At 38.2% G+C, this 15,524-nt stretch overlaps 1 protein-coding gene across 6 annotated transcripts in view; it reads left to right on the forward strand.

Annotated features, from left to right (window-relative positions):
• Positions 1-2,533: 2,533 nt before the first annotated feature.
• fndc5a (fibronectin type III domain containing 5a) overlaps positions 2,534-15,524 on the forward strand; it is a 25,959-nt gene continuing 12,968 nt past the window's right edge. For 2 of the 6 annotated variants that reach the window (XR_010669106.1, XM_065966496.1), the window contains exon 1: positions 2,540-3,301. Coding sequence is in view for 2 of the 6 variants with exons in the window: in XM_065966496.1 (XP_065822568.1) it covers positions 3,244-3,301 (58 nt within the window). In the remaining 4 variants the exon portion in view is untranslated. Of the gene's footprint in view, positions 3,302-14,461; positions 14,489-15,524 lie in introns of all 6 variants that reach the window. The other 4 variants (XM_065966498.1, XM_065966497.1, XM_065966499.1 and 1 more) reach the window with 4 other exon arrangements.

The raw sequence follows: 15,524 nt of genomic DNA on the forward strand, positions 1-15,524 counted from the left end.
CATCTATGCATTCAGATCACTTTCCTATGTGCTGGGGGGCCAAAGTGAGCACAGTCAGAGCCTCCTAAAGTAAGTGTTACCTAACCTTTGTAGATTGAGGCCAATGCTCCATCACATTGCCCCCCAAATTTCCCTTTTGAGATGTGATTACAGGGACCAAATAAATAATTTTCCCTTTGCCGTGCACAAAACACTAATACACATTTGGACACTGTGATAAATAAAAACTCCATCCACTGAAGCCAACAGAAACAAAGATGAGCTATCCATAAAGACATCAGATTTATTGCTGATTTTCTGCTTGATCTGCATTTTACGTAGAAGACAGCAAAGTATCAGTGGGGCCAATTATTAGAATCAAATGACTTGCTTGGGCTGAGTCCTTTATGTGTTTGCAGAGTGCTGAATATAAAAACCATTAACACTCTGTTGGCCCAGACATTTGAGAGGTTCATGAGAGCATGCCTTGGTATGGAAATTCTGTTGATAAAACATGGGCTGTCTTTGCTAACTGAGTTTAAAATAAATGAACTCAATTACCTTATATCAATAGGGGATTCTCTATTCTGCATCATATTTTCGACACCACTCGGATAAGAAATCATATCTATAGGCTTAATGCATTTCCGAAGTAGGAACACATTTATTTGTCATGAGGTTAACATGGAATGGATTTTCCATAAGCAAGGCCAGGGTGTTATCAGGGTTTATATTCAGAAAGTGTATAGCATGTAACACTTCCTAATCTAAGAATGCTATATTTTTACAGTTCTCCAATAACCATATTCAAAAGGAAAATAATCATACTCAAAAAAGAAGGCCAGGGAACCAAGATTATGACTGGATGATTATAACAGAGAAAAGATGTGAAGAAGGAGGAAAAGGTATTCTCGGAAAAGTGAGCAGGACACTTTTTTGCTCAAGATTACCGTGCATTGTTGGCTTGCATTGGTTACCATCAAACAGACCCCACTGCTGCTTTCTACCATCATAAATAGTATCATTATGTCATGATTTGGTATTATTTAGTTTTGTATTTTCAGTGTTTAGTGTTTCTCTATGTTCTAGTGGGTTTTGTTCATTCTTGAGTTCTGTGTGTCTTCAGTGTTTCTTGTGGTTTTTCCTGCCTCTGTGTGTTTCCCTCCATTGTGATTGCCCTCATTGTCTTCATCTGTGTTATTAGTCTCACCTGTGTTTGATTACCCCATGTCTATTTAGTCTCTGTGTTTCGCCCCTTCTGTGTCAGTTCATTGTATGTGTTTGTCGGTGTCATTTGTTGCATGTCAGTTTACCCGTGGCGCCTTCTCTTGTAGTTGGGATTTTTTTGGAAGTAAGTTTTTGTTTGCCTTTTGGTTAAAGAATAAATAGTTTTAGTGAATCCTGCATCTGGGTCCTCCTCTTCGTTTTCACGATCCGTAACACATTACTCATCTTACCTCAGGGAGATTTGAAAATTGAGAGTCATAAGATTTCAATTTTGAATATGTGGAACAATAAAAGTATTTACATTCTGTGTGTGGACCCTTTTCTATAAATTAAAGTTAGTATGTGACACTCCATTAAATTGTTCAAATTATTTCACTCTATGATAAAAATAGTTTGTCAACTTCTTGTACTACAATTTAACAATGAACCCGATGGATTCTTCATGCCCAGCATAGTGTCAGACTGTGCTCTCAAAATCTCCACCTTACATTATTACACATTGTGGTGGTTTGCATTTGTTTGCTATTCACTCCTCTGCTTGACAATCCTTACTGGAGTATACAATTACTGCTCATGTTGTTTGTGTATGTTCTCAGTCGTTCAGGTGATATGAAGCTTGATCCAGCAACTGGCTGGCAACCGTAAACCAAGTCCAGTTGCCTTTCGGATGGAGCTTGAAATTACTAATCAAACTCTTTCCTGATTGGAAGTCATTACATGGATATTTTCACCTTTTTCAAGGTATTTTTCTTTAGGACTTTAATAAACATAGCTAAGGGTAGTGTACCCTACTCTATTTAAGTACTAGAAACTTCCTCAGCAGCCTATTTCCCCCTTCACTATACATGTACAATTCAGATAAATTATTGTGCTAACATCTCTCAATTTATGTCATGGCTCTATAGCTAAACAAAGACTATCCATATGATCTATATGATGAAAAGTCAGGGTAACATGCAAAACGGTAATGACCACCATAAACACACTTCTTGGAGACATGATTAAGCGACAGGGCTGGATTGTCGTCGCCCCCCACCCACACACACACACACACACACACACACACACACAGTTGCCTACACGGCTATCCACACAGCTTGTTTTCAGTCTTCAGCCCTACTGTATGATGAAGACTTGTATCTACTTTACTTTTACTGTTTCAAAGTGTGATCTCGGAGAAAAATGTTGGGGGGGGGGGGGTTTCAAGAAGCACGTGTTTAAAGACTTTATCTTTGCACAGGCGGCTGTTTGCGTGGGCCACTGTATGCATATTTAATCGAGGAGTGGGCAGCAATAATTCAGAGTACTGGCTCATCGAAAGAGCAAGAGAAGCAGGAGAACGAGGGACAGACAACAGCAGCGCTGTATCTAAGGCCTTACAGAAGTCTGCTTATGAAATATTTCACGGTTAGGTTTTTATGGTTTGTGCGTGTGGACTAGGCTATAATATATATATATGTGAGCAGGATAGGCATGTAAATAAATAACACAATCTCAATTTTATATTTTCGAATTGAAATGACTTACAATTAATGTAGCCTATTTTTTTAAACAAGGTGATGTTCGATGTTTTGCAACCTCCCTCTCACAGAGTCATCAGGAGTCAGTGTTGTGGGCAGGGACCGTTCAGGCTCTAATGCACAAAGCCAGCACGTTTCTATTCGTCTGCAGTAGCCGAGTGGTGCTGAACACCACATCCAGCTTCATCGGCAGCAGTAACAGATCGGGGAGGATGTTTTCTTTTTCTTTTTTCTTTTCTTTTCTTAACAATTTTTGGAGCACGGACCGACCACTCAGAACGACGATTTACTGGCGGCAGGTGACTTGGGAATAATTAAGGGGCTGGAATGAACAGAGGTGCTGTCCAAGGTGCTGAAAAGCCACAGACAGACGCGCCGTTGTCCCTTTTCCAGGCGAGACGAGACATATGAACTGACGTGAATGCCGAGCAGCACAGCACCGCACAACAGTTCGCCTTTCTACACATAACCCCCATCAAGAGTAAATGGGACCGCACGTCGACCGAGCGTTAGAAAGATGGAGAGATTTGTCCTGCTCGTCATCAGCTGTCTCTGCGTCTCTCGAGTCACAGCGGGTAAGTTTATGTTTATGTGCATTTGAGGGAGATTTCCGTGCATTTTCAGGCAGCGTCTTGCAGCTTGGTGTTTAATCACCAAATGAAATAACCAATGGAGGGATTGCAGATGCATGTGTGTGAAACGATGCTGTCCTACATGTAGCTGCATCGTGAAGGCTTAGATTTCAGCCGGTAGTGTTTTGGTGAGACGTTGCGTATAGTCTGTTGTATTTATGGAAAGGATGACTGTGTCTGTGGGCTACTGGATGTATGAAAATGTTGCCATCTAAAGAAACAATGGTTTGCACCATGCACATGTTAATCAACACAGAAAGATAGTGTTCCAATCATGATACATGAGATCACTGGGGCAGATGGGCCTATTCAAAAAAAATGTTATAATCGGTTTCCTACAGCAAAGCAATATGTGTGAGTGTATGTTTCAATGTGTGTGTGTGAGTGTGTGTGTGTGTGTGTGTGTGTGTGTGTGTGTGTGTGTGTGGGTGTGTGTGTGTGTGTGTGTGTGTGTGTGTGTGGGTGGGTGGGTGTGTGTGTGTGTATCGGTATCATATATGTAACACAGGACATGTCAGACATCTGAACTCTCTGACACACTTCAGTGGTGTTATAGCGGACCACTGTAGCTCCTCAGCATACTGTTTACAGTGGCCAGTGTGTGTAGCAATTTATACATTGATAGCTTATTAACATATTTATTCTCTTATTGGCTCTCATGAAATACATGTGAGTGAGTGCACACCGATGTACACACACAAACACAAATATACACACACAAACACACTTACAGTACATTTGCCCCAATGTGCTGGGGTGTCAGATCTCACTCCTGACTGAAAAAAGAGACAGCTGTTTTGTTCAGTATCTTCTCACTCCTCGGTCCGTCCACAGACAATTTATCCCTGTGCTGCTCATCTAACTTGCAAATACACACACAACCTTAGTTCACCAAACTTGCATACTTTCTGTACGGTGTGCTTATATGATTTGCTCTTACGAAAGTAAGAACTTCTATATTTGTTATTTTAGATTGACGAGCAGATATTTTTCTATTGTTGACTCAAAAACTTACATTGCTAATGCTATGTTTTGATTGTTCGAGCCTCACTGGTTTAAGTACAGAAAGGAAGATGTCTACATTTTTTTTTCATACCCTTATGATCAGATATGATTCTTTCAGAAGCTAACATGACTATAAAATTACTTTGCTACACACAAGATTTTTTTGAATGTGCAAACATTTGAAGAAAAGTGTTACATAACACTAGAAACAGTAATGAACGACAGTAGAGACACACTTGAATTATTACTTTTTATCATAGCAGAAAGCCATCAAACAGATAAACACATTATTTACAAGTTGTGTTTTTAATGCATTTTCATGCATCCATGTCTGATGAATCAATAGCTACTGAATGCTTGATTGCACACTAACAAATAGCTTTTACTACACAAAATGATATTACATTAGGGCACATAAAGACATACAGAGTAGAGTATTTATTTATTCACTTACACTAACTATAATAGGTTGTCATTTATACATTTCTAAATGTATATAATCTTGTAACACATATACACAAGTAATACATGATTAATTACAGGAGAAACTGTTGAAGACTACCAGATTCAAAAGACAATTAAAGCTCTGTGCAATACAGTGTTACAATCCATTACTTACATGTCTATATGGTTCTTATGAAGGCCTAACTGTGGTGTTAAAACACAAAGTAATAGATATTTATCATGTTTTACTTTTGATTGCAGGTTATTCGAGAATAATAATTGAAAGTGTGGTAGAAACACAAGCAACTTAAAAAAAAATACATGATATATTCTGGAAAAACTTGAATACAAAGAATCAGTAATGTTGACCAGGATCTCTGCAAACATTAAACTAGAGGCAGGGAGGTGTACTGGCAGAAGTGAGTGGATGCATGCCAGGGCTCCATAAAACGTTCACTACTGTGACATCTTTAGTGCATTTGTGTTTATTTTGACTCTCAGTTGATCAAGGGACAGGAGAGGCAGTGTTTCCATTTAAAATGTAAATGGAACCTTTAACACATTCATCTTAAAGAGCCCATAAATCTATAAAGGCAATTTTCTCCATTACCCTACTGTTCTGAGATGAAAAAAGGAAAGTAAATCAAGAAATTAAGAAGTGATGCATGCATTGACATTCTGCTGGCTGTTCTCTTTGTTTGAAAATGGCAAAATATTGTTGAGCTCAAAATACATTTTATCATGCTGGAAACCAAACAATCTTGGATAATTCTGGCCTCCTGCCATGTGACAAATGTGCAGTGAATTAAATGTCAAGTGATAAGCCATGGAGAGAAGCTAAAGGCCTTCACTTTGAGAGCTTAAAGTTGTAAGGCTTTCCCAACTTCTTCTTTACATCAAATTACCAGCAGGAAAGAGGCAGTAATAGTTAATAAATAGTTAAAAAAAATAGCTTCCCTGTTTTTCCAGTTTCTTAAACACACAAACACATTGTTTATGCTTAAAGCCTAATTAAGTTATAATATTGTAAAGCTTCCTAAAGATATTAGTTTCCCGACTGCAGGTTTATCACATGCATAAAATGAAATAGGTTAAATTAGCTTCTCGATAAATTTGTGTACATTTTAGTCTTCGATACTTAGAATTTATGGGTTCTGCAGGGAAACATTATATTTCATCTGTATGTAACCAGTCATGGGGAAGTAATCTGCTAGAGTACTCAGATTACTTTTTGTATTTTTTACATTTTATTTTAATAGGATAAGCCCCTTGAGATGTACCATCACGTTTCCAAGGGGGTCCAAACGTGTAGTGACATGTAACGTAACATGTAAGTTCCACAAATCAAGTTATCCATTAATAGTTACTTTTTCATGAAAGTATTCCGTTACGCAAAAAATGTTTAATTTCCCTCTTCCTTGTGTTGCCTCAAAAGAAAAAAAAAGAAATCCCTGAAGCATCTGCAGTTTCTGTTACCCTTCCTCTGTACAGGCAGCTGCTCATGAGCAGAAGAGGTCAGCTTTCAGATGTGTCAGCTCGCATGAGAATCCAGCTAATTCAGGAAGTAAGCTGGGCAGCTTCTACTTTGCAATAAATACTCCCATTATTTGACTTTTGTTATATGCTATTATACTTCTGTCATTCCTGTTATTGGGCTGCAGTGTGACTGTAAGAGAGGCCATGCAATGACAGTAGAGTACAGTACGAGCTGCCTGGACAATTTAACTTTGCTTTTCTCAGTGGGTAACGCAGTAATATAACAGTAATTATTATAAACTTTATAACTGCAGTAACCTGTATTGTGACAAGTTACTTTTCAAAGTAACATTTCCCAACACTGCATGTTAGCACAGTATGTGTTTCAACAAACAGCTATGTTTGTCAGTTCATGTCAGCCTTAATTCTACCATCATTTACATATAAATACAGATATTGCCATAAACATTGCCACTCTACCAATTAAGTTAATGTAAGGTTTTTAGTATTGTAACATGCCAAGACCTCCCAAAATCATGTATTCACTTCTGTGCATCCATTTTCATTCTCAAATGATACCAGAAAAAACGTTTTAAAAATTAAAAGAGTTACAATTTTAAGAATCTGAAATTCTTACAATTACTCCTACATTCATACAGGATTCAGAGTATTTTCTGTGTATCCTGGGTTTTGGGAGAAAACTCTTGCATGTATCAATTATGAAAATGAGCCACCAATATTAGTTTTCATTTTCCAAACACCAGAACATTTTTGGTTTTCGTCTTAACATAATCACACCATGATTTCGAGCCATTCATTTATTTAATATGCATTGCATATTCATAGCTTTCACGCAACGTCACACTCTTACTGAACCGCCCACCTGGAGGGCAAGAAGAGACCCTCTTTACGCTACTGAAAAGTTACTGGTCTCAGTGACCCCCTATGTGTTTTTATCTGTTTTATTTTTATTATTTTTTCAGATTAAATACAAGTGTTGTTTAATGTGAGACACTAACCGACGAGGAGACGAGCCGAGTTTTGCTTCTACAGAATTTAATCCGAGAATAAAAACAGAAAGGAGGACGTTTATGGATTAATGCAGTTAGACCCTCTGAGGCCCCTGTGAGGGAAAACATCACACATCTCCTCATCCTGACATCACTTATAGTGTTGACTAATTCTAAATATTCCTGCCGTTAACTGTTAACTCAAATGACTGCCCCAGAACACTAAGATTGACAGCTGATACTACCGCTAGCTAACTCTAACTAGCTAATGTTAGCTAATTAGCACTCACCGATGCTTGAATGATGAGGAATTTCTTTCCCTTCACTTCTCAAACAGCAGAATTATCGACCCAGACCGATCAATAATACATAAAGCTGCTTGTATGTTTGTAGACTTTCATCCTACAGCGGTGTAAGGAGAAGGATTCTCCTCTAAATATCATCACTGAAGTGACGTTCTGGTGTTAACGGTTAAAAGAGTGACCATGTTAACTGATGACTTTCAGACAAACGTGTCCTAACAAATGCCTCTTTGTTCCGTTTTTGTATTATCATAATGTCAAAATTACTTATGAGATATGTTTTAATGAAAGCTAAACAAATAGGCTTTCGTTGAGGACACGTAACGTACGACAACCAGACTCAGTCGGCTGACAGTCACCAGTTAACATGGTAACTCTTTTAACTGTAACACCGGCACGGACTTGGCCGTTTCTAGTGATATAAATAGTGTCCCGTGTGCTGTTTAAAGTATCACAAGTGCCCCAAACTCAAAGTTTATCTTAATATCTTAGTTTTGACATGGTTGTCAGGAGATGTAAACATGTGTCGTTTATAGGAGATGTTAAATTAAAAGCTCCTGCTGCAGATCTACAGGGTTTTCACCGGTAGACGTTACTCTCCTGAACATTTTTTGCCCTCCAGTCCTCCACGCTGGTGACGTCACTGAAAGCTATGAATATCCTTTTTTTTTTTTTTTTCAAGTTATATTTCTTAAACAGTTTTTCAAAGTTAAATAAAATCACAGAATGCTATGCATGTAAGTACTTTTTACTGAACACAAGTTTTTTTTGGTGTGCAAAACTTCCCACCCACTGAAGCTACAGACCTATTACAGATCAGTGGGTGCAGACTGGTGGTGTTAGTGCTCTCACAGTTTCCCTATGGACACAAATATAGAGTCTGTTTTCTGCCAGGAATTTCCAAGATGCCAATTCTTTCTGGAAGAAATCTCAGAATCAGTTGAGGAAATGGCCTTATGTGTTGTAGTAAATGTCTGTAAATAGATCACCCTAGCTTCAGTGGGAGTGGCCTGCGGTGCTGTCCAAGTTGTTGTCCTTCATCCACATGAGCCAAAAATATAATTTCTGCCTTTTCTTGGTCAAGAAGGCACCAACTTCAACATTTACTTCACATTTCTTTTACATATATGACCAAATTTCAATACAGATTTATGTTTCAAAAGATTATGTTTCCCTTTAAGATTTCCCTCCTGTTGCTTTGCTGCAGTTTCTGTGTCAAAACTGCCAGGAAAAAGTCCCTTTATTTTACTCACAAGATTTTTTTACTTGCCTCTTACATAAGCGCCAGTGCCTGTAAGCATTTGTATTAGCATACTACTTCTGCTGCTCTTTTTATTGGCACCATATCTGCCACTTCAATGTTTTAAATTACCTGATTTTGAGAGCTCCAAGTTGCTAAGAGAGATGTGGGTGAATAAAAAATGTGTCCTTGTTATTGATAGTGAGGGCTCCAATATCCTAAAGCTGTCACATCTGGTGGCCATAACTGGATTAAGAACATTGACCAGAATCACAAATTACAAAAATAGATTTTTGTCTTTAAACACAAAATGTGTTTTTAAATGTAGTTTGCTTTGACAATTTTCTGTAATTATGTTAACTTTTGTAAAGAGATGCCAGTTTGGCTATTTTTAATTTGATGTTAGAATGAAAAAGGACAGATTGGTAGGGTTGTCTGTCTCTTAACTGCAAGTTTTGAGGTTCGGTCCCCTGCTCCTGCAGCTACAGTACATGTCGGATGTGCCCTAGGGCAAGACACATAACCCTAAGCTGTTCCCGTTACTTCAGCGGCGACATGTGAATGTGTATGTTAATACTGATTGACACTTTACATAGCGACCTCTACGCTCAGTGTGTGAAAGGATGTAAATGGATAGACGTTACCTATCGTGTAACAGCACTTTGAGTAGTCAGAATTCTAGAAAAGAAAAAGAAAAAAAAACTGGGCCTTGACATCAGGCCTTTGGGAACAAAAGACAGCAATGCCAAAAGTCTGACATGGCAGCAGCTTTTTGACATAGGCTATCATCTGGGCCCAGTTTTTCAAAAAATGTAATCCGGATCAGAATGATCTGGATAGGATTAAATCTCAAAATTGGGTATTTCAAAATCCCAAAAGTGGGATTCGGGTGTGGTAATCCAGTCCTGCCCAGAATCCAGATCAAATGTTGATTTTGGTTATTTCAAAACTCTAAGGTGGAGATTAGGATAGGTTTGGTACTAAAAATCAAGATTATCCTGATCCCACTGGAAGGGTGGATTCAGGTTGGATTCAGGGCGGATGTAGAGACATGTCGGACACATGACACATATTTAATCATTATTTTGTTCACTGCTTGCATAGTAAAGCAACATAGACCATACCAAAACATGGTATGTTCTATGTTGATGGATGTTGAACTGTACAGTTCAACATTCATCAAATCACATGTTCAAGTCGAGGAAGTCTGCGCTGCCATCTATCTGCTTGTGCACATAGCTGCTCATTTACTTTCAGACACACTCCCGGGATACGATATACGGTCAACTTCATACCTTTAAAGGTCATGTTCCCATTTATAGAGTCCCATAGAGTTCCATGTTCCAGATAAGAGAAGCAACTTAGACAAAGAAGCACAGACAGCTGGATAAGATACAGCTCATAGCTCCTTAAAATACTAAAGATACCTATGGATACCCTTTTCTTTTTAGCTGATACATGTGGTGATAAATTACTCTCTTGTGTATTGAAATTTAGCTTTACAAACCTTTTTTGCAGGAGTTGTCAAAATATTGATTAACACTGAAATGTTACATTTTAATAACAGGATCATTAAGGAAAACAACTTTTTCAGGGGCATAAATTAGGTGAGTGATAACAGTGATATTTTTGATTGTCTTGACTTATTAAGACACAGATGGTTTCAGCAGTATGTTAAGTAAATGAAAACAAGGCATTAAAATAATATTTTTACATTGAAAAGATGATTTCCTTGCTTTCCATAAAAATATATACAGTTTGGTTGCCTTGATTGTTTGTTTGTGTGTGATAAATTTGAAATATCCAATTCAAAATCTAGATGTGCTCATCAAACTGGCCCCAGAATTCTTTTTTTTTTACTTAATTGTTATTCATTTTTCTCATCAACAACAGTACAATATGAAAAATATTTCTTTTTTTTCTTTTTCCAGCTGTATAGTTACATTCGGATATTAAGCCAGCAGAAATAGATTACAAAAGTAAGATACAAACCAAAATGTCCACTCCAAAGAATATACATATACACAATAAAACACATGAACAAACAAGAAAAATATGAAAAATATGAAAATCATAAATAAAAGTTGTAATCATAAAGAAATAAATTATAATCCACTCAAAGATATCATTTGTCAAAGTACAGGTGCGAAGTCAACCCCAGAGAAAAATGGTGCATGATCTTAATTAAAATTAAACATCACTCTCTTTTGCATTCGTAAAGCCGGTACAGGTCTCCATATTGTTGTGAAAGTTTCTTTTTGGAGTTTTAATTGGTATTTCATTTGTTCCATTTGATAAATGTCCCAAACTTTCTGGATCCATATATTGTAAGTAGGAGGGTCTGGTTTCAACCAGCATATGGTGATGCACTTCAGGGCCGCTGTGAATAAGATATTAAACAAGTACTTTTTGGCCCTCCCATTCAGGCCAACAGGCATCCCTCCAAGTATCGCCACCAGGGAATGTCCTTTTGGAAGACCTCTTTCAGTGCATCAAACACTTCTCTCCAGAACAAGCTTAGTTTAGGACATGACCAGAAAATGTGGGTATGATTAGCCACATGGGTTCCACAATTCCTCCAACAGGAGCTGGGATGTGCCTGTCACATTTTGGATGTTATCTCTGGAGTTCTAAGAAATCTAGTAACAATTTTCCATTTAAACTCTCTCCACATGTTTGAGTTTGTAACCAAGTGTGTTTCTGTACAAACCTCTTCCCAGTTGTCTTGCGATATAACCATGTTTATTTCCGCCTCCAATCTCTGCTTCACCCTCAGTGAGTTTTTTGTATTCATAGATAAAAATATGTTAAACAATTTGCCAAATATTTTCTTATCACCCTTCCCTTTTTGTATAAGCATTAGGAATTCTTCTATGGGGGTGGGTTTTACAAGTTTGTCCCACTCCTTTTGTATCTTCAAGAAGGTTCTTAGCTGTAGATATCGAAAGAAGTCTGTCCTAGGGAGATCAAATTAATTTGTCAGCTGTTCAAATGTTTTAAGAACATTTCCTCCAAACAGCTGATGCAGATAGCACAACCCATTATCTGACCATCTTCTGAACCCATAGAAATACATTTTTAATGGTTTTGTCATTGGCCAGTCAATTGGGGGTGGGGGGTTCCGTATGATGTTTTACATTGAAGCTTTCTGCAGCACAGATGGGTCCCCTGAGGTATTAACTGCACTACTTTCTCCACACAGTCCTTTCCAAAACGTTCAAAAGTTTTGAATAGTTTTAGAAGTTTTGATTGACACAGATTTGTTGTAAAGTACCTTTTACCAGTGACACTATATTTGTCTAGCTCTCCATCTGTCCGTCCCATATTTTGGAAATCAACACTTTAGCTATGCTTGGAGTCGATTTGATCACATCTAGTGCGTGTGTGATTGTGCATGGAAGGGGGGCAGCTTTAACTATAGCTTTCAATACCAATGGGCTTGTCAAAAATAAATCTCATAGCACTCCTCTGCATTTTTGAATTAGCCTGCATTCCCTACAGTATTTGTTGCATTGATTGTCATACTCTGCCTTTTTGACATTTAATTAGAGCAATAGGTTGTGTGTGTGTGTGTGTGTGTGTGTGTGTGTGTGTGTGTGTGTGTGTGTGTGTGTTTGTTTGTCTGTGTGTGTGTGTGTGTGTGTGTGTGTGTGTGTGTGTGATTTGCAATCCCAACCTCACTTCCTCAGCATTCAAAAAGATTCCCTTAGATGTGATTATTTACTGGATCTTGGCTGTGCACAGAGGCAGAATGAAACACAGAGAAGGCCCAGGCTCTGTTCCACTCTAACAGTTGAAGAAAGCACACACAGACTTCAATCCACACAAAAAGTTTCATATTTGCCCATATTCAGTTTATCTTAGCCTGCACCACGTGGATAATCAATAGCATAAGGTCAGGTAGTCACAGATAAGGTAACAGAAAGGCAGAGGGGTGAGGGAGGAGATATTTAACCTAGTGTCCATTATAGACCCAAAGACAGTAAAAGTGAACAGATGAAAATAGATGAAACATATTAGGTGGACTTTCACAGACAAAAGAAGTGATGGAGACAGAAACTCAAGCTCTGGTAGGTAAGAAAAAAATAGGACACAAAAAGAAATGTTAAATTTCTTCTAAATTTGAAAGTGATTGCAGTGATCCTCCTTGCATGTATAGTGAGTATGTGTTAAGGTATGTGTGTCTCACCACAAGGACAGTACCATGGGCCAAGGTCTCCTCCGACACAGCTCCGATTCAGCTGGGGCAAACTCTAAGTCAGCACAAAAGCCTGATGATGTTATCATAGCAATTAACTATCAATGAGGGGTAGCTGGCTTCCATGCCAGGTGTTGGTTGTATGCTACCCTCCGTAGAAAACATCACAAGTTCGGCTAAATCACTCTGAGACTCAATGAAATGATAGTGGGGAAAAAACATCGACTGAATTAAACATGAACGTCTCAGTGACGTCACCCGTTGAAGGGGTGTTTTGTAGCACTTGTTAGAATGGCAAAATATATAAGAATTTGAAAATAATCATGACGCATGGGGCCCTGTCGTACGCCTGGCGCCAAGTGTCTTGGAGTGCAGTGCAAGTGTCTTTCCTATATCCTCGTGACGCAGTTCTTTAAAATGCCCAGCGCTCATGTTGTTTAAAATAGCAAATGAACATGGCGCTCCCATGGGTGTGTTTGTCTTAAAATGAGGTTATCCTACCTTGATGACGCAGAAAATGACTTAGATCACCTAAAACCTGGTCTAAAGTCTGTGGCGCAGTGTGTTCCTTATATACAGTTCAAAGGACACATTAGAAAGATGAGTTCACAACGCACGTCCACTGAGCTACATCCACACACACAGGATTCACAACAGCGCACCTACTCCACAGTTAAATATCAGTACATTTGCTGATCCATTCAATCGAGTTTTAAATGGGGCAGAGGGCTAGGAGACAGAAAGCTTTGATCCTGTTTCTGTTTGTTTCCACGTTCTCTTCCATGCCTGCTCACTCCAGTGTGCATTCTGACAAATACACACAGAAACACGTGCAGACGCACACACACTCACAAGCTCTCATGCAACAGATAAGACTTATAATAATTCTTGTGAGTGTCACAGATAATCAAGCTCATAGACATAGACTCAGTGTCAATTACACACATGAGAGAAGACAGACAATAAATGTTAACAGCTTACCTTTGTTTTTATGTTGAGCACACAGAGCAGTAGGTAAGCCACTAGGTGGTGGAAGCGCAACAATTCATTGTTTGTTAGTGTGGTGGGACAGGCGAATTAAACTCAAGGCTGCACACTACAGTAATTGCTGTATTGTTATACCAAGAAATGTGTACCATAAGTCTACCATGCAGACTGGATTACTTCTTACTTTTTCAGCATTGTAGCTATTAGCATGCTAGCATCTGTTTGTGTAATAGCTACAGTGGTTGGTACAAGGTGGTGGCAGTTAAATTACAAAACCTTTTTCTCTTTCACAAGTACGCCCTATAAGTTAAGGGAAATTGCAATTTGTTTTAAAGAAGATCAGACCACATTTGATGACGGACTTGATGATATTCTCGCTCTTTCCAGTGGTGATAAACACTTATTTTTATTTGTTTGTTTCCTTTTTTTCCAATGCATCAGATGTCTTCCTACAACAACGACGACGAGGTGTAAAGGACAAAATGACCAACACACATTTTGAATGTTAAAATTGTTCCATGATAAAACAAGCCTGACATAGCCTACATTGATTCCCACTGTATTCTGTGTTCTTTAAGTAAACACTTAGTTTAAGTAAAATATGTTCCCTGTTTAAAGATAAATAAAAAGTGGTTACCGAACACACTTAGTAAGTAATAATAAAGTAATGCTTCAATACTGAGTAACTACTGTACTCAATATGATGCCTCACTTTACTTTAGGGTACACACAGGAAGTAATGATTAAGCAATGATTAAGCAATGAGTAACTGTAGTATGATGCCCCACTTCATTTTATATTTACTTTCTATAGAATTGGATGAGAAGTTGCTTACTATTTACCCATTTATAATGATTAACTAAATCATTTATTTATCCTTTATTAATCCCACGAAGGGAAATTCAATTTTACACTCTGTCTAATGAACATGAACACACACATAGGCCAAAATACACACACATGCACAAACAGGATCCTATGGAGAGGTCTCAGAGTGAGGGGTCTGCCCACAGCGAGCGCTCCAGAGCAGTTTTGGGGTTCGGTGCCTTGCTCAGGGCACATCGGCAGTGCTCAGGAAGTGGACTGGCACCTCTCCAGCTACCAGACCAATTTCCGGACTTGGACCCTTCGATTTCCAACCCAAGTCCCTACATACTGAGCTACTGCTGCCCCTCACTCACTAGGGAGTGACTAAGTGTTGCATAGTCACTCCCTAGTGACTATGACAAACTTTGTGTAGTATATCTAACATACATTTTCTGTTAAGTAATCATTAGCTTCTCTATAATGTGATGGAGTTACTATCTAACTACTGATGGTTAGCTTTAGTTAGTTTCTTATTTGTTCCCTATGACTATATGCAACTATAGTTATGAACTAATTTGTTACCTAGTAACTATGAAAAATGTATTTACCTTATTGTAAAGTGTTACCTATACTTTAGTAAACTATTTTCCTAGTTCTAGTCAGAATCTGTGCTGTAACATTTTGAAAAAGCTAAAGA

The sequence above is a fragment of the Labrus bergylta genome, chromosome 18 (genome assembly GCF_963930695.1).
Source record: "Labrus bergylta chromosome 18, fLabBer1.1, whole genome shotgun sequence".
NCBI classification, from domain to species: domain Eukaryota; kingdom Metazoa; phylum Chordata; class Actinopteri; order Labriformes; family Labridae; genus Labrus; species Labrus bergylta.